This window comes from Lygodium microphyllum, chromosome 18 (assembly GCF_053477565.2).
Source record: "Lygodium microphyllum isolate KBCC chromosome 18, Lygodium_microphyllum_v1.1.10, whole genome shotgun sequence".
NCBI classification, from domain to species: Eukaryota; Viridiplantae; Streptophyta; class Polypodiopsida; order Schizaeales; family Lygodiaceae; genus Lygodium; species Lygodium microphyllum.
The window spans coordinates 2,777,860-2,804,666 of NC_141152.1; the positions used below are offsets into that span (position 1 = coordinate 2,777,860).

Below are 26,807 nucleotides of genomic sequence, written 5' to 3' on the forward strand. Positions count from 1 at the left end.
TGCATCGAAGAAGCTTACAAGTCTTCGCCTGATGCTTCTTGCCAAGAGGTCAGAAACTCTCGAGGGAGGGTTTGTCTGTAAGGTCGGTATCTCTAGAGAAACTCCGGAGGGAGGGTTTGTCTGTAAGGTCTTTTGGGCAGCCAATAATTAGGTAACTTCAGGAAGCACTAAGAAGAGCGCAAGTGAAGTGACTATTCGATGAACAATAAATTCTCCAAGCCTAACTTCACCCTCTTGCTGACTAGATGCAGACAAAGAGACCTCCTAAACCTTATCCGAAGGCCTCAAAAGGTGAGAAAATCTTGAAAATCTTGGAAGTAAACTAACTTGTATTAGTTAACTATGGTTTGGTTGTATAACCTAGTCATCGTATTAGTAGTGTGTGAGACTGTGAAGATAGAAGAATTGTTGGAGAATAATGGAAGAGGATGATCGCATCTAGCTCCATCTCTATTTGCTCCGTCTCTATTCCCTTCTTGCTTACAGTTTCTTCATGGTATTAGAGCCTGATATGCTCTGTGACATTTGTCAAGTAAAAATATTATAGATGTATTGCTGAAGAAGCATGTATTGCTGAAGTCATTATAGGTCATCTCTGGTTTTGATCCTTCATGCTGATAGTCAATAGAAGAGTATGATCTAGTCTCCACCAAACGGTCTTGTTCTTGGGCATGATAGCACCATTGTTTTGTGCATCAATGATGCTATCACATAATTTGAGGTTGTGTTTATCTCATCTGATGAAGACCAAGGATATTTTGACAACTACTTCAATGACATGCCATGGCTTGCTGTGCCATATAGTGATTCGAAAACGAAAAAAGTACTTAGTCAGTGGTTTGAAGGAAGGCATACCTTATTCTAATCAATTTGCTTTCATTCGCTAGTCAAAAACTCCACCTCAAATTTAACGTACTTCTGACGGGAAGGGAAAGAACTTTTAGAATTGACAATTAGAGAAGTATCTCTATCTGAAATCTATTATATATCAACATAGTTCAACTAATCCTGCACATCAAATGATGCAAAGAGGTGCTTGTATTTTAGTAGCTGTATATCCAACATGCATATGCTCTTATTGATTATTGTTCCCATCCATGAGAGAAGTTCAAGTTCTAGACCTTGCAGTCCAATAAAAAGATGCATCAAAAGTAGGATAATCTTCCTCCTTTCCCTATCATATCTTTTTTTAATGTTTTGTATAATAACCCTCAACCCATAACCCAGAAAGCTTTTTACTAAAAGAACAAGAAACCTCCATTCCACTTACCTCGGAGCCTTCAGATTTGCTGAGTTATCAACTTGAACATGTCTAGCAACAGAAGATACCAAATTGAAGTTATCCTGCAAATTATGCAGATCATCATCACCAATCATGCCTCTTGATCCACCCATGTTGTTGAGATACAAAAAACAGAGCACATTGACAAACTGTGGCCTAAGCTCCTGAAATTACCTTCCAAAGCAGCATCGCTAGTGATTAAATCAAGTTGAAGACAGTTGAGGAGGCGCCCAAGATCCACTGCACTTGTCCAATTCACAAGTGCATCTCCATTCTGAAGTTTCAGGCACCCACGATTCGCTGTGCCTCCCCACATTATTCCCACAGGGCTAGGCTTTTCCTTGCCTTCCTTAAGCATCAGTACCAAGCTGCCACTGTCTCCCTGCATGTCAAATGCCAGCTGGTTCTCGCCCACAATCAGGAAATCTGTGAAAAAGCAATTGCCCTTCTCGTCATTGTACTCAAAGGCATATGCCATGATGCTTCCTTCTGTTAGCCCTCAGCTTCTGCCAACTTTTATTACCCTCCTCCCCACGATGCTGTTGATGTTTGCTTGCAAGTCAATAGTTATAACATCTCCCATCTCACCTACCCCTTTGATAGTAGTTGTGACTTTGGAGACATCCCTCCCATTGCATGCACTCCACGTCTATGGCACGTTTGAATCAGCAACTTAGTATATCTCTTCATGAAGTGCTGGCTCATGCCGACAAGAACACGGTCAGGAAGGAGCCTATCTGGATGTCCCTATCCCTGGAAGGTTTTTACATAGCTGAAGATGTAATCCCAACGCCCGCAGGGCTCACCCTGCATCTGATTATCTACAGCAGCAGCTTTCTGCTTTTGCCCTTCTGCAAGCTTACAAGTCATCTGGTGTCCTTCCACAGTCTTCGTAGGCTCTTCTAGAGCACGCTTAACAGACTCTGCTGACTTGTAAATAAACAAAGCATATCCTTTTGACTTACCTGTCTGCTTATCAAACCTTAGAGGACCTTCTTCAATTTCTCCGTACTTGGAGAATGCGGCCTCCAGGACCTTCTCAGCTGGCATGTCACGGGGGACATTCGCCACATAAATCTTACGCGGACTGGTAGATGCTGCCTGTGCAAGTTGCGATTGAGTGGACGAAGGCCCTGCGGATGCAAACTGACAGACACATTTGCCGCCATCGATCTTCTTGCTAGGCTCCTTGAGCGTGCGCTTATACGCGCTGTCCCTATGCTTAAATGTGACAAAGCCATAGCCCTTTCCTTTGCCAGTCTTCTTGTCGATGATGGCCAGGCATTCGTCGATGTCACCGTAGGGAGCGAAGGCCACCTTGAGAGTCTCGGAGGAGGTCTCCCAGACGAGGCCATGGACGAACAATTTCCGGTGCGAGGGGTCTTTGTCAGCGAGGTCTTTGATCTCCTGCAGGATATCGGCATGATCCATGGCTACTTCTTGTAAAAGGTCCATGAGCTGCTCCTTGGAGAGGCCTAGCTAACAGAGTCTAATATGCTTCTTGACATGAGAGTCTAGGGCATAGCTACTACTTAAGATGGATGCCTATTGAAGCCCAAAACAACTTACTTGTACCAAAGCTTCTCAAGAGGATTACCACACAACCTACTTGTACCAAGCTTCTCAAGAGGATAGGTTGAGGAGTGTACTAGATTACCAATAGTCATAGTTTGTGGCATATCTACCATTTTCCAAATGGTATATGTAGTCATCTATTTATTCTTTGCTTCCCACAAACAAAGGGTAAGTCCAACACATCATCATGTTTTTATCTTTCAAAGCACCACCATATGCATGCGTAGCTTTATAGAAACACACTCTCTCACATATATCAATGTATAAACATCCATACACAAAGTAATTCATAGAATGCCTTGAAATCTTCAGTAAGGTCAAACTTATTCAATGATCATGCAGATGTTACTAAAAAGGAAAGTTTCTTTACTGCAGGTGATAGTAGCCCAACATCTTGTTCTAAGCCTCCTACTTTTTGGTTGTACCTTGATCATTACTCTTCATTTGTGCCATGGAAATATAAGGATCAAAGTTGTGGGTTTAATTTGTTCTATGTTGGCAATTATATCCTATGCATCTCCTCTTAGCATAATGGTAATGATGATCTATTCATTAGAGTTTCTAGACTTTTCCAAATACTTTAAACATCAAGGAACATGAATATGTAAACTCTCTTTCGTTTTTCAATGTTAAGATGAAGACTTACAAGCTCTCAATATTTTGATATGCTTATAATTTCACAAGTGAATTTGACACAAACAAGAAGTTCTAACATGAAATCCCTCATAGAACAATAAATATTAATTAGTCTTCTCCATATTTGATATTCTTTACACATCAATTGAGCAAGATTCTTTAGGCTATTAAGAATAGTAATCAATAATTTAGAAAAGGGACAATTGCTTCAAGCAATACAATACTTTAACTTATGTTATTGTGTAATAAAAACAAGGAGTGTTGAGTTTATGCCTCTCCATTTATCCTTGTTGTTGTTGCTAGTTGGGGGGATATGGTTCACTTATTCAATTGTTATACAAGATCTATTCCTTGGGGTAAGTCCATGCAAGTTTCTGACTCATAATTATTTATTTCTACAAATACATACATGCCCCTCTACGAGCACATCTTACCCACCCACATAGCTCCATGATCACCCACACAAATGCAATATCTATAATGATATATATGTTTCTCTTCATTCATCTCAACATAAATTAAGCTATAAATAACGGAACATCATCAACCAACCATGCAAACATGGGGTGTAAACATGTCCTTACCATGAAGCACCCAAGTGACCCGATAGATATTTGAGTGGCCCGATAAATAAGACATGTAAAGATTAGGAAGAGGACTAATCTCAAGCTTGGTCTTACTAGTCAAATCTTTAGACAGTTGGGTGCTCCCATTGGTTTGAAAGTCAACATTTTGTCTCAAAAATATTTGAGTGGTGGCTAATACATAAGACATGTAACGATTAGGAAGAGGATCGGAGCTTGGTCTTACTAGTCAAATCATAGACTCGAAGATGTTTCTTACCCCCCTAATGGTATTCAATGCTACTATCTTCCCTTTTCTATATAGACATGTTGGAAGAAGTTAGAGTCTCTTTTCAACTCTTACTGTTGGTGGAAGGGAGTGATTTGCAACATCATAGGATATTCTTATCACTCCTAGGAATTGTAGTGGTGTGTGTCTTGAACCCCTATGTTACAAAGTTGTGAACTCTTCTTTAGCCTACTCTAAAGATTGAATCAAAACCAAGGCTACTCAAGAGACATGAAATATTCAATTTCCAATTCCATATAATCCAATTTGAAAGTCTGTGTCCATTCTATCCATTTCGATGCTTATATTCTTAATATTCTTAGCATTGAACTCCATTGAAATATGATATCAAGCTCCCAACTAGTTACACTCACATTTTTAAGAGCTCCACACTAGTTTAAGGCAACCTATTTGCACTAGGCCATACATGTGCACCTCATAAAGGTCCATTTTGCTGGTTATACATGGTTTTAGGTACACTTTAGGTCACATGATGGCTTATAAGCTGCCGTCTCACACACACAGAAAATAGTGCACTATAGGAATATTCTTGTCACCGGATTGGAACCTTGCAAGTATGAAAATCTAGTGACAATTGACAAAGATAGGGACAACTAACAAAACTTGCAGTGTAAAGGTAGCTTCTTGTCACCACTAGGAGTTAACCTTGCAAGCAAGAAAAGAGAGTGATAATTGACAATGGGTTCACTGCGCCTAGATCAGCCCATTGGTGCATTGAGACCATAGAAATTAGGGTTCATCGCACCTAGATCAGCCCATTGGTGCATTGAGACCATAGAAATTAGGGTTTCCACCGTTGGCTACCAAGCATTGCCGCACAAGGAAACATGTGCCTAAAGAACCCTAGACTCAAACTCTGTACTAAGACTATTAGAGTGGGAAAGAGGTGACTCTTTGCCAACTTTGAAATTGAGGCAAGCACCATAAGACAAAAAGGAGTTACAAGAAAAATACAAGGACATACATAGATGGACTCATATTAAGGTTGGTCAATGCGAGACCTTGGAGGGTCTCTAGTTGCACTTGTAACCTTAAAAATCTTGTGTGTCATTTCAACTCAAGGCTAGGTCACCAAAAGTATTAAGTACACATGAATTAGGTATCAATTACACCAAGTAAGTAGTGCACACACACACACACACACACACCCCGCTCACCAAGAGCACTTATAGCTATAATCACTCTCCTTTAGAAAGTAAAGAAGCCTAGGACATCATGTAACACCATTGAACATGAAAGTCCCATATTGAGACATTTTGTCCCTTATTAAGAAACTAGGTGTAGCACAATAGATCCACGTTCTCATAAGATCTACACATTTGCTTTAAGTCCCATGTGGGATTGAGACAAGCTCTTATTTCACCTAAGGAGTCTTAGGACTTGCCTACCTAGAGGATAGAAATCACAATTAGTTTGTGGATTCTTGTGAGTTGTCTCATGTAATAAACCTAGAGAAGTCCTCTAGTGTTCAACAAAAATTTATGTCCATGCACATCACTGCTCAATTTTCCCTCAAGAAACCTCAAACTTAATTGCGCATGAGAATCTCAATTCTACTTCATAGGCAAGTCACCCCTAATAGCAACATAATGCTTGCCTAAGAAATATTACTTTGTAATCAATCATAGGTGAGAGTAGAGAAAATATTGCACTTGGTTCAAAGAGAGTGAGAAGTGGAAGAGAATAAAATGTTGATCCCCTTGCCAATAAGGCATCATCTCACATTAGGCCCCCAAAAATGAAGTTGAGCCTCATATATATCCTACTGAATTTGGAGGATCATGTATTAATAACTCCATCTAATGTTTAGAAAAGCTACCCAAATTATTAGGTCCATCTAGCCATAGATGATTGGTCATCAGGATTGAGGTATTCTCACGTTCCTTGATGGGATTTATTTTACTTATCTAATTAGCAAAGGTACCATACTATTACAACATAAAAAAGCAGCTTCCTTTTATTATCACATTACATAGGGTCCATTAACACAACATCTAGCACATGACAAACACTTTGGAAAACAACATTCTATTGCACAAAAGATAGTATATAAAAACACCATTCCATGAAGTAGTATAAAATCCATCTCCCTACAGAGAAAACAATTGTCTAGCATAGGATATGAGCTTCCAACCCCATAAGATTGGGTTGGATGTGATTACACTACTTTTGTTAACAACACACAGTAGGGAACTTATTAACTTAGAGCCATGATAAGCTTCCCTCAGCATTAAAGGTATCCTATATAACAGGGTCACTTGGCCTTTTGCCTTCTCAAGCACTCATGTAATCAAAAACACCTATCTCCTAAAAGATCATGGGATCCCAACCAACTAGTGAGTATTTTGGCATCTTATAGGATGCTAAGGCATATTGGGATGGAAATGCCAATGGCTTGAACTACAATGATAAAAATTTTGTCAGATTGTTCCATGAAAAACAATAATTTTAGAGAATAATTTCAAAATATATGTTATAATTAGACAGAATGATAATTTCATAGAGTAAATTTAAAATATTCACAATAATGTTTTTTGGGGCCATAAATATAGTCGTTGGGATATGATCTTCACAAGTATATATGAATGGTCTTGCTAAAAATTCATGTGTCTATTATTTCTAAGGGTAGAGAAGGGATATGATAGTGCTCATGAATTTTCTTGAGTTGTTCCAAAATTTTAGGGAGCTTTGAATTACCTCTAAGGCTTGACTTATAGGAATAAGGGCTAGAGCAAGTTAGGAGGGATTAGAGGGTAACATAAATAGACTTGTCATGGATGTTACAATTGATGTTTGTTATGACCACAAGATGATACTAGCCAAATAGGTTCCTATAGGAGAAGTTGCTACACAAGATTGCACACATCATAATTTTTGAATTGCCAAATGCATAGCATGATTGAAATCCTCACGGAGAGTACATTAAGATCCTCTAGGGGTTCAGCCTCTCTTGTAGAGATTCAAACCTATGGTTTTTTACCCAACATGGAAGGTTTAAGATGTATAGGAGAGAATAGCCCAACATGCTTTCCTCCCCTCCTTGCTTTTTATAGTACTCTATTTTAATATTGGCCTTGTTGAGCATGTTCTTAGCACAAAAAGCATGCCTCTCTTTTAGCTCTCTTATTTTTTCTCAAAAGATAAATTCAAGATTTTTCCAATCTTAATTTGTTCTTCTTTTCCTCTTGTGTTTTCCTTTTATTATGATGCACTTTCAATGTTCCATTGAGAATTTGCAAGAGTTTCTACATTGTTTGCATTATTTCACCTACCTTTGAGATTGGTGAGAATTTGATATGCTCCCATCGATACTTTTCTATGGAATTTCTCAACTTCAAACCCTAATAAAATGAGGATATCCAATGAGGATTTCTTTGTTTTGGAGCGCTAATTCTTTGTAAAGGTAATATACTTCCACCCTTGTAAGGTTATTTAGGTGTAGCCTTCTTGTTATTCAAGTCACCTCATAGTGAACCTTAAAGTAGCTTCCCATCTATCATGTTGCAAGCTTCCACATAGAGCTAGCTACAATAGTTGGCAATCACTAGAATCCTTGGTACTTATATTTTTGTGTTAAGACATGAACTTTATAAGTTTAGTGCTAGTTTGAAAGGTGATAATATTTCATCATACAACTAGCAATGTAGTTTGCTTTATTTTCTATAGCCACATGTTTTGGGCAATGCAATTTAGCTTTTTCTCAATATGGCTATGCGCTTTGCCTTGGTGGTTCTTTTTTTCCATGTGCACTTCCATGACCAATATGGTCATGCACTTGGTAATGTGCTTTCCTTTTTAATATGGCTATCTAATTTTCATGATGGGGTATATATGATTGTGTGGTTTTCTTGCCATGCACTTTGAATGTTTGCTCTTGTTGCTCATTTGGACGGTAGGGAATATGATGTTAGTGTGTGGAGTTTCTATTTAATCCATTGGTGCAATATGCTTTTTTCTCACTAATATAATCATGAGCTTTGCAATAAGATGGATGTCATGGCCATGATATATGCTTGGTCAATGTGGCCATGTACTTTGCTCAACATTGTAAGTGTTATTGTTGCTAAATATTGCAATGACTCTGTTGTTGGGGCAACACAGTTTGTGTTATTCATGTGTACTAAACATCTTTCTTTTAATTTTCTTTTTTGTTATTGTGATTACCTTTCAACAACTATGGTCTTGCTTTTGTGTCAATGTGAAAAGCTTAGCTGTGAGTAAGTATTATACAAATGTAAATGTCTAATCAATGAATATTTATTTACTAATTATACTTGGAAAAATCATGAGATCCAAGTTAACTTGATAGAATATCTATAATTCCCTAGTTAGAGGATAGTACTTGCTAGTTATGACTAATAAAAAGTAAAATTTTCTAATTAGGTTGATATTATTACTAGTTATACAATAACTTGCTAGATAATGTTGCTAGATAGGGCTTCAATTTTCTAGATACTATCTAGGAAAAGGATGTTACTAGTTAGAAGAGACTAGTGATGGCAAAATTATCTAGTTATAACTAGAAAATTCTACATTCTTCCTAGTTTGGTTAGTAATCTTCCTAGTTATAAGGTGAACTTTCTATATAGTAAGTGGTTTAGAGTTTCTTGTGGGTAGGCTGGGGTATCAACCTCGGCTCTGCCCCGGCAATGTCTGGAACACAGGCCTTCATAGCCTTCCAGGCCCCTGGCAACTCTACGCCCTCGCTACTCACCTACGATGTGCAGCGTGGTCGACCTCTCCGCCCTGGCCCTATTGCCCTCGATGTCCTGGACAGCGCCCTCGACCTAGACTTCAGCACGAACAAGGTGGCCATCTTCGTCTCTCTCCACCTCCAGCCTGGTCAGAGCCGTGTGCTCAACCACGTATGGGCAAGGGGCGACAGCATCGACACCACCACTTTCCAGCCGGCCATGCATGGCCTCAGCCCCGAGGAGATCTCCGGCATGCGACAGATAGACATGGCGGCCTCTGCAGGAGGAGCCGGTGGCGCCCCCTTCAAGGTAACGTTGCCCAACCACAAGCTCAAGCTCGCGCACGCCTTCCTTAACATCCTGGCTTGGGACGTCGTCCTGGCACTCGGCGCCATGGAGCCCCGCTACGTCCGCCTACTCGTACCCGGTGTTGCAAGCGGCACGGCCTGGTTCAGCATCCACCGAGCCTTGCAGTGCTTTGGCACCGTATTCCTTGCCGTACCGGGCTTCCTCACGGGAATCGCCATCGGCACGCTCCAGGGCCATGGGCCACGCCCTCACCGTTGTGTCGGCATATCCATATTTACTCTCCTTTGCGTGCAGGTGCTCACAGCCATGTTCCGCCCAAAGCCAAACGCGGGTCTGCGCCGCACCTTTTGGGCCGCCTCCCATCGCATCTTCGCCGTGGCTATGCTCGCCATGGGCTGGTATAACACCTATTCTGGTCTTGCCATGCTGGCCCCGGGTTCAGTAATGCAGCGTGCAGGCATCACCATTCTCCCCGTGCTCGCCGCCCTCTCGCTACTCCTGGAGCTGATCCACCTGATTGTGCGGTGCTTCCGACACGTCACCCGCATGAACAGCAGCAGGTACCCGCGCCTGCCACCACCTCCACAGCGCCCAAATCCTCTGGCCTGGATCTAGAAGTTGCAGGAGCAGGTCGCCATATCAATATTGCACCAACTTCCACCAGCTGCAGCACTAAGGAGATGACGTCGCCGACCCTTATAATTAATTGTGCTGCAGACGCAACGCACTCCACTGCTGGAATCGATGGAGCGCCCTCGCAAGGCTCCTGCAGGAGTGGCTGCCCTCTTGCACGCCTTTGTGGATTCTGGAAGGGAGATCATCAAGCCCCTGGATCGGAATGATGGGTACTAATTTAATAAGGGCTCTGATCTGCATCGTTAATCGTTAACGATTGGGGTTGAAATTACATACTTCCAGGACGAACAAACTTCGCCCAAAAATCAGAAATCTGATTATGTATGATTCACGAGATCCTTGAGCTCATCCAAATTAGGTGATGGATTGTAGAACATGTGTATCCACCATTCAACAAAACCGTTCTCTCTTAATTAAATAGTAGAACTAATTCGTGCCAGTTGAATATAGAGTAGAGCTGCCTATTCCATGTCATGATCTTCCACGCACACAATAATCACTCACCCAATAATCACTTTTACGAGTGTCAGCAGTTTACCTTCTAGATAGCACTCAGACACATTAATTGCAAGGGCAGTCAGTTGTGTCCCTTTCGTGTCGCATGGGGAGCTATTCATAAGGCTGTTTCTGAAATCGGTGCCGCAACTTATCACCAAGCTTGAAGCCACTACTTGACCATCCAAAGTAGTGGATGGATGGGCTAGCTTTGAAGTAATTCCAATGAAAAAACGGGGGAAAGCAGCAATGAATAACCAAAGTCATATTGTAACGATTGTTTCTCCTTCCTCTGCTGGTATCCCATACAAAAAGAGTGCGCTTTCTGTTTTGTATACACTCGCCTCTGGCGCCGACCATGTCATTTCATCACTCTCACCATAAATCGTTTTTGATGCAAATACATTTAGCTGAATAATGTTTCCTAGATGTAGGAGGGAGCAAAAGTACACCATGAGGACCCCTCATACCCTTTGCAAAGTGGCGGTCACGTGTAAAGCCAGGGAGCGATCCTCCGAGTACCTAGCGCATATCAAAAGCCACCCCCGTCAACCACTAGACCAATTGGCACACGATGTTAGGGCCCTCATCACAAGATGATGATAACCATCAACCTCCGACCAAGCACACACAGTTAGACCCTCACCACACGCTCATAAGATTAGTTGGACGACTTACAGTTCTCAATTTGATGATCCAATGCAATATAAAAACAAGTTTTGGAACTGTAGGCCAATCATGTTCCTTTTTGTTAATCCCAACTCCAAACTTTTATAAGGCAATCATACTATGTTTCTATGACTTCTTGCAAATTAAAGCAAGTTCATCTTCATGTCAACTCCAAGTTTCAACTCTTGATTAGGGCATCAACTAGAAGTAGAGATGTAAATGTTGTTATCACCCTTACCCTATGGAAGAAGCAAGTTAACCCACATGTTGACAATGGAATAAGTGGGGGCAAGAAGAATGATGCTTGATGATCCGGTATGAAAACAAGTTGTAGAGTGGGCTAGTCATGTCCCCTTTTAGTCATGCTTACTCCAAATTATTGTAACTCAATCATACTATGCTTCTGTGACTTCTTGCAAGTTCAAGCAAGTTCATCTCCATGTCAACTCCAAGTGTTTTGACACTTGATTAGGGCACCAACTATAAGCAGAGATGTAAATGTTGTAATCACTCTTACCCTATAATTATGGAATAAGCAAGTTAACCCACATGCTCACAATAGAATAAGTGGGGGCAAGAAGAATGATGCTTGTAATTTCTAACTTTAGTAGAAGCCTTAAGACTAGGGAGAGCTTCAACTATGTCTCCCACATGGCCAAATTTTGTTTCACATGTAATTTGTGATAATGAAATTATTCTATCATGAAGAAAGGGGCCTCAATAATGGAAAATGCTTCAACATTGGAAAGATTCTCTTTCTCTATTTGTTGGATGTTGCATGGAGTTAACTCGAGCATTTGATTCCTTGAAATGGAATTTGGTAGCTTTGGACTAGAAAAGGTCTACAATATTGCAAAAGATATGTGATGGAAAGAGACTGGGGTCTCATTTAGTGGCAGAAAATGTGTCCAACTTGAAGAATTGAATAGGAAGAAGAAGAATCTTTCCTCAATAACATTATCTTCAAAACTTGATGTTTAGAATTTTCTTCAAAGTTCTACCTCTTCATGCTTATGGCTACAAGGATTCCTTTCAAAATCTATAATGTAAATGCTTTCTTTGTGTATCATATTGGTGAATGCTTGTGTTTTTATCAATTATTGTTGGGAAGGAGCATGTTATATTACTTAAAATCATCAGTAGCATGGTCCTTACCCATTGATGGATCTAGGATAGTTGTACTATTGTAGTAATTGTTAGTTAATTGATGGAACTAGAATCTTTGAATGGAGTTACAAAGATTTTTTTATGGAGACGAAGTTATAAAGAGATATCGATGATTAGTGGGGTTATTTTGAGTCTCATACACTTTATAACATGAAGAAAAATGGGGTTGGTCCAAAAATATTGCGGCATCCACTCCAACAAAAGGCCTCTTAGACGCACTTTTAGATGCGAATTTTGAATTGAGAGAAAATCTTACAAGCACGCCTACAAGCGCCAGTAGACGCGAACACAAAACCAAAAATTTTCTTTTTTTAAAAATATATTTAATTTCTTTCTATTAATTTGAATTATATAGTGTGTGTATGAGCGTGTGTACTTTGCATTTTAGACGCGAATATAGATATGCGTTTTCTGCAATTTAGACACGCAAATAGACACGAAGCACAGAACTAGAACAAAAAAAACCAGAGAGTTGCTCTCTGGTTTTTTTTCCCTCTCCCATACATCAAATTGTGCATTTGGGAAAAACACAATGGATCTGAAGGCACGAGAATTGAAAACAAAAATCCATGTATTCATTATAGATAAAATGCATTTACATGGGGAGTTTAAGTGCTTGCAACCTAAAGCGTGGCCACAAGTAGTAGGCTCAAAGATGGATAATAGATATACAAGGAAACAAGGCCATAGAGAAGGTATGGTGCGACCTAAAGCGTGGCTGCAAGTAGTAGGCTCAAAGATGGATAATAGATATATAAGGAAACAAGGCCATAGAGGAGGTATGGTGCTCCTCTACGAATCTGAAGAAGAAACATCTTCGCTAGCACCACCATGGCTACTAGTGTCACTCTCCCCCTCCTCACTATGCTCCACATCGGGGTTTGCCTACACACACAAAAGATCAAGGTTGCTTATATAAAATTGCAAAGAAAAAGTTATAATTAACTATACTTTTAATAGGAAAGTAAGAAAAACATACCTCCTCTGGCTGTCGAATCCTCATAGCCCGCTTGTATTGCTCCTCAGTGATGAGACCCTCCTCATAGAAGTGAAGCCATGTGGCTACGCGGTTATGACCTCGATGGTAATCTACCTCTCTAGGAGTAGGTATCCTACCAACGATAGTAGTCTGCAAAATAATTATGATATATACAAACAATTATGAGACACAATGTATTAGAACAAATTATATAATGAATTGAAAGAAATATAAAATTTAAAAAACTAGAAATCAGAATATACTTACAAACTCTGCTTCCCATGACTCTCTGCTACCCGATCCGTAATGCGACAAACCCATGGGTTCCATTTGGATGCGTCGCGCCTCTGCGTGCTGGCGACTCTTCACTTTCTCTGCTGCTTTCTTCTTGGCTTTTTTTCACTCTATGCGATGGCACATAGGTGGTTGGCTATAGGCTCCACGCCCCTCCTCCTGTCTCCACAATGACTCCTGGCGCATGTCATGAGGTGGGATCTTTTGTTGTGAAGCAAATCCCTCACTTTTGTGCATCCCCAATCATCCGAGAATCGCTGACCCTCAGGATTTGGGTATCTCCTATGGACTGCTCTCAACAACTCCTGCCACAAGCCACTTTTCTGATTCTTGAAGTAAGCGAAACAATCTTTATACATCGCATGCACGATGCTCCTCATGTATGCCATTACATCCCTTCCTTCATCATCATGGAAAGTGCCACCAGTATCTGTAACTCTATAGTACTGGCGTACTGGCTTCTCTACGTGATCTTCTAGTGAGGGTGATCGCTCGCCACCTCCTAGGCAACCCCCACACAAGCCTCGTCCTCCCCCTCGACTCTCCCTTCTCCCTCTCTGTCGAATAACCCTTTGCCTCGCTAGATGTACGTGCTTTTGCAAATGCACGTGCATCGCTTGATGCTTGTGCTTCAGTCGATGCATGTACAGGCGCTACACGTGGAGTACCTGCAATTGGAGTTTGGACATTTGGTGTTTGGGAAGCAGTGCCAGGCAAAGACGTCAGAGGCGTTTCAGACATGATGTTGAACACCTCGTCTACTGTGGGATAGCGGCCAAGGTGTCTAGTTATCTTTCCCATGAAGTCTTCCTTACTAGGAAAACCTCCAAAAAAAGCATTGACCCCTCTGCCGAACAAGCCCAATGTATCATTCATGCGATCCAAATCTGGGTTATTGCTAGATGAACCAGGATGCGACATCTGCAAACAAAACACAGGAATAAGACAAATTTGCTAAACTGCAATATTGTGTGAACTGTACTATTGTGTAACATATTCGTACAATTCTAGATTTTTAAAAAAAATCAAAGCTGACGCGTGTATAATCGCGTTTGAGATGCAGAATAGATGCTTCCCTGAGGTCAAACCCTCTGGTCAGAGCACGTGTATATTCACTTCTGAGATGCAGCATCATAAACGCACTCTCAGACGCATCTCTGAAGTCAAAGCTTCTGGGCAGAGCGTGTGTATTCTCGTGTCCGGAATGCAGAATACATGCGCCTTGAGACGCGAATCTGAAGTCAAAGCTTCTGGACAGAGCGCATGCATTCTCGCATCTGAGATGCAAAATACACGCGCCTGGAGACACGACTCTGAAGTCAAAGCTTCTGGGCATAGTATGTGTATTCTCGTGTCTGAGATGCAGAATACACGCGCTTGGCTGCAGATGCGATGATAGCAAACATAGCTGTGTGTCTATGTTTACGTTAGCACTAAAATCTACACGTGCTATCAGACACACTCAGTCAGCTGCTTTCAATCCGACAACCGCCATCCATGATTTATTTGTGATATAAGAAGTTCAATCATGGATCCAGCTAATACATAGAGAGAGAGAGAGAGAGAGAGAGAGAAAGAGGACTCACCTTGGGTCTTTAGTGTGGACGGATGGTGGCGCTGCTTCCTTCCCCTTCTTCCTCTCCTTGGTGAGTTACTTTCCCTTGATGCTTGCTACTTGTTGTCTCCTCTCTTTTCTTCTTCTTCCTCTTGTTCTCCTATTTTTTGTTCTCTCTTTCTTTCTCTCCTTGGCTTTCTTCTTTCCCCTCTTGTCTCTTTGAAGTGATAGAAGAGGTGAGTCATGAGGAGGTGAGGCATGAAGAGACTAGTGGAGGTAGACTACATGTCGACTGAACTCGAGCTTCAGAACGCGTAAAAAATGTAGAAAAGGAAAGGCGCAGTTTGAAAAGAAATGATTCAAGTATCTTTTGAATTTTGACTTTTGCTCTATTTTTGCGTATATATGCGCATCTACGTTTATGTAAACGCATTTATAGACGCGAATTTAGACGTGCAAATAGACGCAGGTTTAGACGTGTAGTTAAACGCAGGTATAGACATGCATTTAGCTTTTATAATGAGTTTTTGTATTTAAGATAAGTTTTGATAGTAAGTTCTTATCATAAGTTTTTATGTATTTATGATAAGTTTTGTGTATTTAAAATTGAGATCTTAGAATAATTAATAGGCCTTGAAGTTTTTATGTAAACATATGAATAACAAATTTGATGTTGTCATGAATTAGGTTTAATCATGTCATCGTCATCACCTAGTGTGGTGTATGCTGATGAGTCAACGAGCACATCCTCAAGTGAGGATGAAACATTACGTCTTTATAATCGAGATGCATAGCTACGATGAAAAATTAAATGCATGTGTGATCATTGTCGAGGGTGTATTTTTTTAGCACATCCAATTGCAATGTCACACCTCAGCATGTATGGAGAATGGGACCGAGAAAAATCACCGGTATTCATTGTTTTTAACACTAAGATTGCTAGTCTATGTTACTCAATATATATCAACGTACATATAACTCCCTTTTGTCGTTGAGCAGGATGCAGTGCCACATCCTCAGATGCTCCCTCTCGGGCGTCGAGAGGTTGCAAAACATCGACGCGAGGAGGCAGAGTCTTCAAGAAGAGTGGAGACTGACGACCATGATAGTAGCCCTCATGAAATGCCCCATCAAGTTGTAGAGGATGAGATTTTGGACAACATGGTACACAATCTGTTTTCGCAACCGGTTCGGGGAGAAGGTCACTCTACAAAGCCAGATGACCCACTATACGTAGCGTCATCTACTCCGTTGTATCAAGGTTGTACGTAATCCGTTCTTCGTGCGCCCCTCGAGATACTTAACTTGCAAACAATTTATGGATGGAGTAATGTCAGTTTGAATGCGTTATTGAAGTAGGTATCAATTCAATTTGGCTTATGAATCATAATATTAATTGTTCTATTTTGAAATCAGACACAAATATATGTTGCTGGTTTTTTAACTCACTTTTAAAAATATATGTAGGTCATTATCACAAATGCTTCCAAAAGGAAACAAATTGCCAACTAAGAGAGAGCAAGCAAGACATTACTTGACATCTCTGGGAGGACTCGATTATGTCAAGATCCATGCATGTGTCAATGATTGTGTCTTATTTTTTGGGATTCATGAGTTCGCACGAGAGTGTCCTCTTTGTGGCGAATCAAGATACGAAGTGGAGATGAAGTCCATGGATGTGCCTCGTAAGGTTTTGCGACATTTTCCGATTGTTCCATGTATTCAACTTGTGTTCAAGTGTAAGTCTATTGGAAAGCTCATGTCATGGCATGCTAGTCATCGTTCAAGTGATGGAAAATGGAGGATCCTTGCAAACACACCGGCATGGCAATATATAGACAATTTGTGGTCCATTTTCAAAGAACATGCAAGAAATTTGAGATTTGGTTTAGGTATGGATGGAATCAATCCATTTGGTATCAAAAGCACATCATACAGTGTATGGCTAGTGGTATTGGTGAACTATAATATTCCTCCATCCATGGCAATTAAAAAGGGACATGTAATGTTGTCCCTTCTGATTCCTGGAAAGCAGAAGGTAAAAAATGGACATTTACTTAGATCCTTTGATTGAAGATTTAGAAATGTTATGGGAAGGTATTGAGGTGCAAAATACAAGCGCATCTGCATCCTCTAGAGATTTCACGTTGAAGGCTATGTTGTTGTAGACCATGCATGACTTTCTAGGATATGGAGAGTGTTCAGGTACATGTATATAACTCTATATTTAAAATTCAAGACTTGAATCAATTGCATGTTATTAATTCACTTGTTTGTTCAGGTTTAACCACATCAGGATATCATGCATGTCCTATTTGTGGTCCCTCTCTAGTTTCCTCTAGGCCGGCACGTTTAAAGAAGGTTATCTATGACAATCATCATCGATTTCTTTCTGTTGACCATCCCAAATATGTTCTCCCTACTAATGGAATGACTCCACAATCTCTAACCATTTGAGATTGGAAGGAGAGATGGATTAATGCCGATAGCCACCCTCCACTCGGTATGAGTCGGTAAGAAGTATATTTCTCTTGATTGACTTTAAAGTATTTAGCATGATGAATTTTTTACACAATATATTGTTTGTTTATTAAGTTCTCTATATTTTTTCATCTTTCGTACTGGACTGAACTCAAGATTAATCACATGTTGGACCCCATGCACATATTCAAAAATGTTGTATCTACATTATGGGATCACTTGATAGGGGCTCATGTAAGGAAGGATTTACGTAACATTGGTCGCATGAGACGAGCCTGGCCATGCATTGGACCCAGAGGAAAGATTGAGCTACCCCATGTACCTTGGATGTTGTCAAAGAATGAGGAAAAAATAGTGAAGGAATAAACATGTAGCTTTCGAACACCCACATGATGTATGAGATGTCTCAAGGGAGCCTTCGTAAAGAAAAAGAAAAGAGGTGTGGAGCAACTATCTGGTTTGAAGTCCCACAATTGGCACAAAATGATTCAAGTAAGGGTATCTCTAACCATGAATATAGTAATTAGTGGAAACTATGTGTAAACTTTGGGGTATGATGACTTTTTCCTCAACTAATCATTTGATCTATGAATATTATTTACATTCAGTTCGTACTTCCTACTAGCATATCCCATTGTGTATCCAAAGATGTACGTGATATCATTTACAAGATGGGAGAGCTTGTGAGGTGTGTATACATTGTATTTTTTCATTATATATTGCATACATCATGTAGTGAACCTCTTTGAATTTCTACACAAAAATAAACAATTTTCAAATACATCCTGATAGATACGTGAGCTCGAAGGAAATTGATCCAAACACATTGCAAGATGCTCGAGTATTATTTGTTGAGGTGATTTGTTTGGTGGAGGAAATTTTTCCTCGGTCCATTTTGACTACTCAATTACATTTACTCGTACATTTAATTGATGAGATCGCACTTTATGGGGCAGTTCATGCAAAGTGGATGTTTTTTCTTGAGCTCTTCATGAAAACATTGAAAGATTTTGTGAGGCAAAAAGCACGGCCTGAGGGAAGCATGGCTGAGGGTTTGTTAGTGCAATCATCCCTTGTTTATATCTCTGAATATCTTGTTAAAGTGGACCCCTCTCAACCACGACTATGGAAAGACGATGAAGACTTGAGGATGACCTCTATAATACCTCAAGAAAAAGGAATGAGTAAAGTGCTAACAAAAGAAGAACTTTGTAAGTTAAATAGTTTTTGTGTGCTCAATAGTGATGTAATGAGCAAATGGGTGACACTATATAATGAAGCAAGGGCAAGAAGAAAAAGCAAAAGACAAGCATTTCGCACCAGATATAGAAGTAATGTCTCATTTCTAGATCATCTAAATGTGCTCCCCCATCATATTGATATAGATTGGTTACATGAGGAAATGGAGAGAATGGAAAAAGAGGAGGAAATTAATATATCTCAAGAGTGGGAATACGCACGAGGTTGCTTATCAAAGGTGAGACATACTATCAATTAATTTGTTTCTAGTTATATTTTATATAATAAATTGACATGTTTGGTCTTAATCTTTTACTACTAGTGCACATTATTCAATGCTATTTGGTGTGAGCGTAAACATCTTTGAACTCAACATATAGATGAAAAGAGAAATACCCAAGATTGTGGTGTCCTTGCTCACTTCAAGGATCCCAATGGTACCACGGAAGGTTATTGTGACTTGATCCAAGATATTCTGAAGCTTGACTTCACACAATTCTTTATATATGTACTGGATGTGAAGTGGTTTAAAGAAGTGGTAACCAATGGTGAGCATTGCACAATCAGACGTCATCCAAGTGGTTTTGTAATCATTGACTCTACAAAATTTCACCAAAACAAGAATGACACATTAGTACTACCTCAATAATGCGAGTAGGTATATATATAAAAGCTAATTTTTTTATATGTATATATATGATACATATACACAATATAATAAGTATTTAAGTTTTTTGCTTTTGTTTTTCAAATACAGGTTGTGTATCATCCAATGGTAAATAATAACCGATGGTGGTATGTCATCCCTATATCTAATCGTTCAAAAACAATATATGGTAATATTACCGACATAGAGATAGCAGATGACAATCCAACAATTAATGATTATGTACATGATGACACCATAATGGATGATATGCATGATATAGTACAAGATGAACCTCGCGCGAGGATGTTCAAGGAAATGCAGAAGAGGACAATAATGTGGTTGATGATGATGAAGTTATTGAGAAATATAGCAACACATCTGATAGTGGGATAGACTTATTTGTTTCGTTATCTCTTGGTAACATAGACCTAGAAGTAGATAGTTTAGCAAGGGCTGATCTCATTGAAGATGAGATGGATCATTCACTGTAACATACTTAATTCACTTAATGAATGTGTATTCTTAATTCTATGAAAAATATCATGCGCACATGTGCATACTCAAGAATCAATAGTCAAGTTTAAAGCTAAATTGAATTTTCCATAATAAAAAGGAAGTATTTTTTATCATCTTCAAGTAGAGAAATTACGAGATACATGCAATGCTTGCTACTAATTGTATAATAAGGTTTGTGTCGCTTGCCGTCGCTAATTACTTATATCAGGCTTGTCAACTGGAGGAACTACCATTCATTAGAGAGCAATGCAAAAATAATTAATAACTCTGGTTTTTTAATTATATTAAGTTCAATTTCAGGTGGTTAAATAATTATGCGTCTGAAAACACGTCTATATTCGCATCTATTTGCGTGGATATATAGACGTAAAATTCGCATCTATTTACACGCTCTTTTACACGCACATATAGACACAATGATAGACACGCCCGACTTTGCGCATCTAACATACGCGTCTATGCCTCGTTTCTGTTGTGGTGATCTGAGATAGTTGGCCACTACAATTCCACTATTGGTAAAGAATGGATTTGATGTATGTAGATATGACCTGTAAGTGAAATATTTGTGATTGGTGATAATGCAGAAAATCATGTTCTTGAATTATAGGTTGGGATTGTTGAATTATAATTGCAAGTTAACCTCAACTCAATTAGATTTAGTAGTGCTTGTCTTCTTATAGTTATGATACTAAGTGTCTCCTCACATGTTATAGGTCTCTAGTTAGAAAGTTATTCTCTTCCATCCCTTTTATTGGTTATCTTAATAACCACTCATTACCAGTGTTATAGGTCTCTACTCCCACTCCTTTTATGAGACTTCCACTAGAAGAGAAATGCCCTATAAACGCGCACTATACAAGGGAAATAGCAGGCGCGTTTATAAGAGCGTGTATCAACGCGTCTATTCATGCTAGTATACAGAACGCATCTATATACCCACGTTTATAAATGCACCTATAGATGCGAAAATAAACACACATATTTTTCATTTCTCATAAAGTCCCTAAATATGACCAAATATCTTAATAGCTAGTATTTGTTTGAATACATTACCAACTTTACTTCTTTCTGAGTATTACTTACATCCAATCATTCAAAGCTAATTATATATGCTACAATGAATGATCAATCTCATCTTCAATGAGATCGGCCCTTGCTAGACTATCTACCTCTAGGTCTATGTTACTAATAGGCAATGAAACAAATAAGTCTATCCCACTATCAGATGTATTGCTATACTCAATTTTTTCATCATCATCTGCAACCATATTGTTATCCTCTTTTACGCTTCCTTGAACATCCTCGCGGGGATCATCTTGCACTGCATCATGTATATCATCGATCATGGCATCATCATGTGTATCATCATTGATTGTTGGATTGTCATCAACTATCTCTATGTTGGTAGCATTGCCATATATTGATTTTGAATGATTAGATATGGGGATGATGTGCCACCATCGGTTATTGTTTACCATTGGGTGATACACAACTTACATTTTTAAAAAAAAGTAATTAGCAACTTAGATATTTATTGTATTTTGAGAATGTATCAAGAAGTAATATATATATAAATAAATAGCTTCTAATATACCTGCTCGCATTGTTGAGATAGTACGAATGTGTCATTCTTGCCTTTTTTGTAGAGTCAATCACTACAAAACCACTTGGATGACGTCTAATTGTGCAATGCTCACCCGTTGTTACTGCTTCTTTAAACCACTTCACATATAGCACATATATAAAAAATCGCCTAAAGTCAAGCTTCAAAATATCTTGGATCAAGCTACAATTACCTTCCATGGTGCCATTGGTATCCTGGAAGTTTGCAAGAACATCACAATCCTGGGTATTTCTCTTATCATCTATACGTTGAGTTCAAAAATGTTTGCCTTCACACCAATAGCATTGAACAATGTGCACTAGTAGTACATTGTTGAGATCATATTAATGATTTAGTTAAAGATGAAACATGTGAAATTATTACATCATATATAACTAAAGATAGTTTAATTATAAGTATGTCTCGCCTTTGATAAGAAACCTCGTGCGTATTCCCACTTCTCTTGTGAGATATCCATCGTCTCCTCTTTTTCCATATTCTCCATTTCTTCATGTAACCAATCTATATTAATATGACATGGAAGCACACTTAAATGTTCTGAATATGGGACATTACATCCATGTGTAGCACAAAATGCTTGCCTTTCGCTTACTCTTCTTGCCCTTGCTTCTTTATGTAGTGTCACCCATTCGCTCATTACTTCGCTGTTAAGCACACAAAATACATTTAACTTACGAAGTTCCTCTTTCATTAGCAGTTTGCTCCTTCCTTTTCCTTGAGGTATTATAGAGGTCATCCTCAAATCTTCATAATCTTTCCATAGTCGTGGTAAAGAGGAGTCCACTTTAGTAAGATATTCAGAGATTTCTAGAAGGGATGATTGCACTAACCAACCCTTAGCCATCCTTCCCTCGGGCCGTGCATTTTTCCTTACAAAATATTTTAGGGTTTTCATAAAACGCTCTAGAAAAAACATCCACCTTGCATGAACTACCCCACAAATTGCAATCTCATCAATTAGATGTATGAGTAAGTGTACTTGAGTAGTCAAAATGGAGCAAGGAAAAATTTTCTCCACCAAACAAACCACCTCAATGGGCAATACTCGAGCCTCTTGCAACGTATTTGGATCGATTTCCTTCAAACTCATAAATATACCAACATGCAATTGAGAACGATGATTAGTTTTTTCCATAAATTCAAGCGGGTTTACTATGTGATGTACGTAATATGTAAACTAAAAAATAAGTATAAAGTATACATACCTCGCAAGCTCACCCATCTTGTAAATGATATCACACACATCTTTTGAAACACAATGGGATATGCTAGTAGGAAGGATGAACTATATGTAAATATTCATACATTGCTAATTAGTCTATATAATTACTCCACTAATTAATATATTTATGGCTATGAAAATCCTTACCTGAATCATTTTGGGCCAATTGTGAGACTTTAAACCAGATAGTTGCTCCACACCTCTTTTCTTTTTCTTTATGAAGGCTCCCTTGAGGCATCTTAGATATCCTATGGGAGTTCGAAAGCTACACATCTGCTACTTCACTATCTTTTATTTGGTCTTCAACAACATCCAAGGTACACGTGGTAACTCGATCTTATTAGATATGATCAATGCCCCACCCTCATTAGGTGCTACCAATGATCCATGGTGCTCAAAGTTGTAAGGCTCCCATTATGAGGAGAAGCCAAGTGTGAGCCCGGACATTGGTGGAGTCCTGACTTGTATATCAGATGAGGTCTATGTGACCGGATGGCAAAAAGGTGACCATTGTGGGTCTAATCTTTGGGTTAGACGGAGAGGTTAAGTTGGTAGCAACTCGAGGCACATTGCATTGAGTTGCGTGGTAAGGGAGTTAAAAGGGGCCCCTATTGTGGTAAAGGAAATATTCCGTGGAATATTCCCTGGCCGACTAGTGGAGGCTCATATGGTAGGTCGGGGTCAGCAGGCCGACCTAACGACCTTCGCAGGCTATAAAAGCTAAACCCCTTAGTAGCCATCACACACTCATCTTTTACCCAGTCAGAGTTGTTGCTCCAGCTAGCCTTAAGCTCTTCACCTATCTTCTGTCTAGATCGCCATCTAAGCTTCACACAGTGGAAGCGCACGGGTGGACAGAGCCATCTTTGTATCAGTTATTTGAAGTTAAAGAATTTACTGATTCTCCTCTTATCTGTTGTGTACTCTCTATCTCTTTCTCAGATTCTGTATGTTGCGCCGTGTAATATTTTACATGGTATCAGAGCCCAACGGGCTCTAGAGACCGGAGAGTGTGCAAGAGGCAAAGGCTTCAACAGCAAAGAGAAACTATGTCGACTTCCGGAAGCGGTGCAGGAGGTGGTGTTGCTGTACCGGCTATTCAAACACTGAGGATTCGTCCACCAACCTTCAGCGAAGGCAAGTTAGATGGTACAAACTACACCTTGTGGAAGTTCAAAATTACAACTATCCTTGATTCTTATGAGCTTCTGGAGACTGTGCTGGGGACTGACGCAGAACCACAGCCTACCCCTGACCCATCAAATCCTGGTGTGATGATTCCTCCGAATGCAGATCTTCTACGAGCTTGGAAACGAAGGAATGCAAATGCATTGTGTGCCTTAGTTACAAGCTGTTTTGATAATGTTTTGACTCTGATTCAGCATACAACCAAAGCGTCAGAGGCTTGGAATGTACTAAGGAGTCAATATGAAACACGAAACCAAACAAGGATTCAAAACTTGGAGAATCAACTAGCAGTGGAGAAGTTTGTTGAAGGAGAGACGATTGAAGCATTCATCACTCGGATTAAGGATCTGTGCGACCAGATGGCTGGCGCTGGGATACAAAAGACTAGCGAAGAGCTAGCTCGGAGATGTCTTCGGATTTGTCCATAAAAGTTTGATGGACTAGTAACTACCCTTAATACTCAGGTGAGACATCAAGCTTTGACTTTTGAGGAGTTTTGTGCATTATTAATGGAGGAGGAGTTGAGGCTGAAAGCCCGAGAAGGAAGCAACAATGGAGATGCTGCATTCTTTGCCAATGCAAAAGGCAAAGGTGTCTCCTCCACCAAAAATGATGGTGACAAAAAGAAGAAGGGCGGCAAGAAGAAGTTTCAAGGAGAGTGCTTCTACTGCAAGAAGAAAGGACATGCAATTGCAGATTGTCGTGTCAAGAAGGCAGATGAAAAGAATGGTACCCTTAAAAGTAAAGGGAAAGAGACAGCCAATACGGCTGAAGCAGAGTTGGAATTATTCATGGCGACCATTGAGGAAGTGTGCTCCTCGGCGCAAGAAGAATCTACCACTGACTCATGGGTGTTGGATAGTGGGGCCTCCCGTCAACAAGAAAGGTCTATACAGTTCTATGCAGCCTCTACAAGAATCCATCATTGTGACGGTTGGAAATGATGCTAAATGCCCTGCTGCGGGCACAGGTACTATTTCTTTTGTTGCTGCAAATGGTGAAGTCAAAAAGCTTTCAAATGTATTGTATGTTCCCGAAATCAGGAGAAATCTCTTATCAGTTGTTGCCATAACTGATCTTGGTCATGAAGTGAGGTTCAAGAAGACACGTGCAAAAATTATTCATAGTGCTGGCACAATTGTTGGCAAAGGAGAAAGAAGGAACAACCTGTATGAGCTAAGTGCTCTTACAGCCACCACTGGAGTGGGCACAAGTAACATCTGGCATGAAAGGTTTGGACACATCGGATTTGCAGTATTGAAGGAGATGCAAAAGCAAGGTATGGTTGCTCACCTACCTACAATAACTGAATTGAAGGAACCATGTGAAGCTTGTATGATGGGCAAGCAACAAAGAAAGTCATTTCCACAAGAAAGCAAGAATAGAGCACAAGATCCTCTAGAGTTGGTGCATGCTGACTTGTGTGGTAAGATGCCTACACAGGCCTTGGGGGGATCTTCTTATTTTATGTTGATTGTTGACGACTACAGTAGGAAGATGTGGGTGTACTTCCTTCGTGATAAGGCTCAAGCTTTTGGTAAGTTTAAAGAATAGCTAATACTTGTAAAGAATGAAACATGGAGAAGTGTGAAGAAATTTAGAACAGATGGTGGTGGTGAGTTCAACTCAAAGGAGTTTGAAGGCTTTTGCAAGAGCAAAGGGATCAAGCATCAATTGAGGACGCCTCACACACCTCAGCAGAACGGTGTTGTGGAACACAGGAATCGCACCATTGTGGAGATGGCAAGATGCATGCTAAAGGGCAAGGGATTGCCTAACCATTTTTGGGCTGAAGCTGTTAATACTGCAGTCTACATTCTAAATCGGAGCTCTACAAAGGCTCTCAAGGGAAAAACACCTCATGAGGCTTACAGTGGTAAGAAACCATCTGTCTCACATTTCAGAATTTTTGGATATGAATGTTATGCACATGTTCCAGATGAGAAGAGAAACAAGTTACAACCAAAAAGCAGAAAATATATCTTCTTGGGTTATAGTGATGAGTAGAAGGCTTACAAATTATATGACCAAGAGGCAAAGAAGATCATTGCGAGCCGTGATGTGGTGTTCAAGGAGGAGCCGCATACAGTGGAGGAGGAGAAGGCAAGTTCTTTCACTTTATCATCAAGCGAAGAAGTAGTCCACTATGAACCTGTCCCGAGAGCTATCCCTATCCTTAAGGAGGAGGAAGCATCATCTTCAAATGATGAGGAAAAAGTTCACCAACCTGACATCACCCCACTGGAAAAGCCATTGCCACACTGGGTGAAGTAGCTCTATGACCACAATAATGCTATGCCTGCATCTGTTGAGGAGAAGGCAGATGGACCAAGGAGGTCTCAGAGAATAGAGGAGCAAAGGAGGGCTTCTGCTCACATAGTCAATATGGCCTTGATGGTTGAGATTATGAGAGAAGTAAAGGAGCCAACTGACTTAGAAGAAGCACTTGCAGATCCATCATGGAAGGTTGCTATGCAGGCGGAGTATGACAGCATAATGAAGAATGACACTTGGGAGCTAGTGGATCGACCAGCAAAGCGGAAGGTTATTAGCACCAAGTGGATCTGGAAGGTAAAGTACAAGGCTGATGGTACCTTAGAAAAGTACAAATCTAGACTGGTTGCCCAAGGATTTTCACAAGTTAAAGGGTTTGATTTTCAAGAGTCATTTGCCCCAACTACCAGAATGACCACTATTCGCACGGTACTTGCAGTGGCTGCCCAC

General features: G+C 39.9%; 1 protein-coding gene and 1 pseudogene across 1 annotated transcript; one reads left to right on the top strand and one right to left on the bottom strand.

The window, feature by feature from the left end:
* Nucleotides 1-2,029: 2,029 nt before the first annotated feature.
* Nucleotides 2,030-2,713, bottom strand: LOC148020514 (UBP1-associated protein 2C pseudogene; annotated as a pseudogene).
* A 480-nt stretch (nt 2,714-3,193) lies between these two features.
* LOC148020515 (cytochrome b561 and DOMON domain-containing protein At3g25290-like) lies at nt 3,194-9,984 on the top strand. The gene is made up of 2 exons (XM_087699378.1): nt 3,194-3,232; nt 8,968-9,984. Exons 1-2 carry the CDS (start codon nt 3,194-3,196, stop codon nt 9,982-9,984), a joined length of 1,056 nt encoding a protein of 351 aa, XP_087555504.1.
* The last annotated feature ends 16,823 nt before the right edge of the window (nt 9,985-26,807 follow it).

Bases quoted from the DNA above. Each gene is read 5' to 3' on its own strand.
- LOC148020515 (XM_087699378.1), top strand. From the start codon at position 3,194: ATGCAGATGTTACTAAAAAGGAAAGTTTCTTTACTGCAG. The intron at 3,233-8,967 runs GTGATAGTAGCC...TAAGTGGTTTAG, and splicing joins GGAAAGTTTCTTTACTGCAG to AGTTTCTTGTGGGTAGGCTG.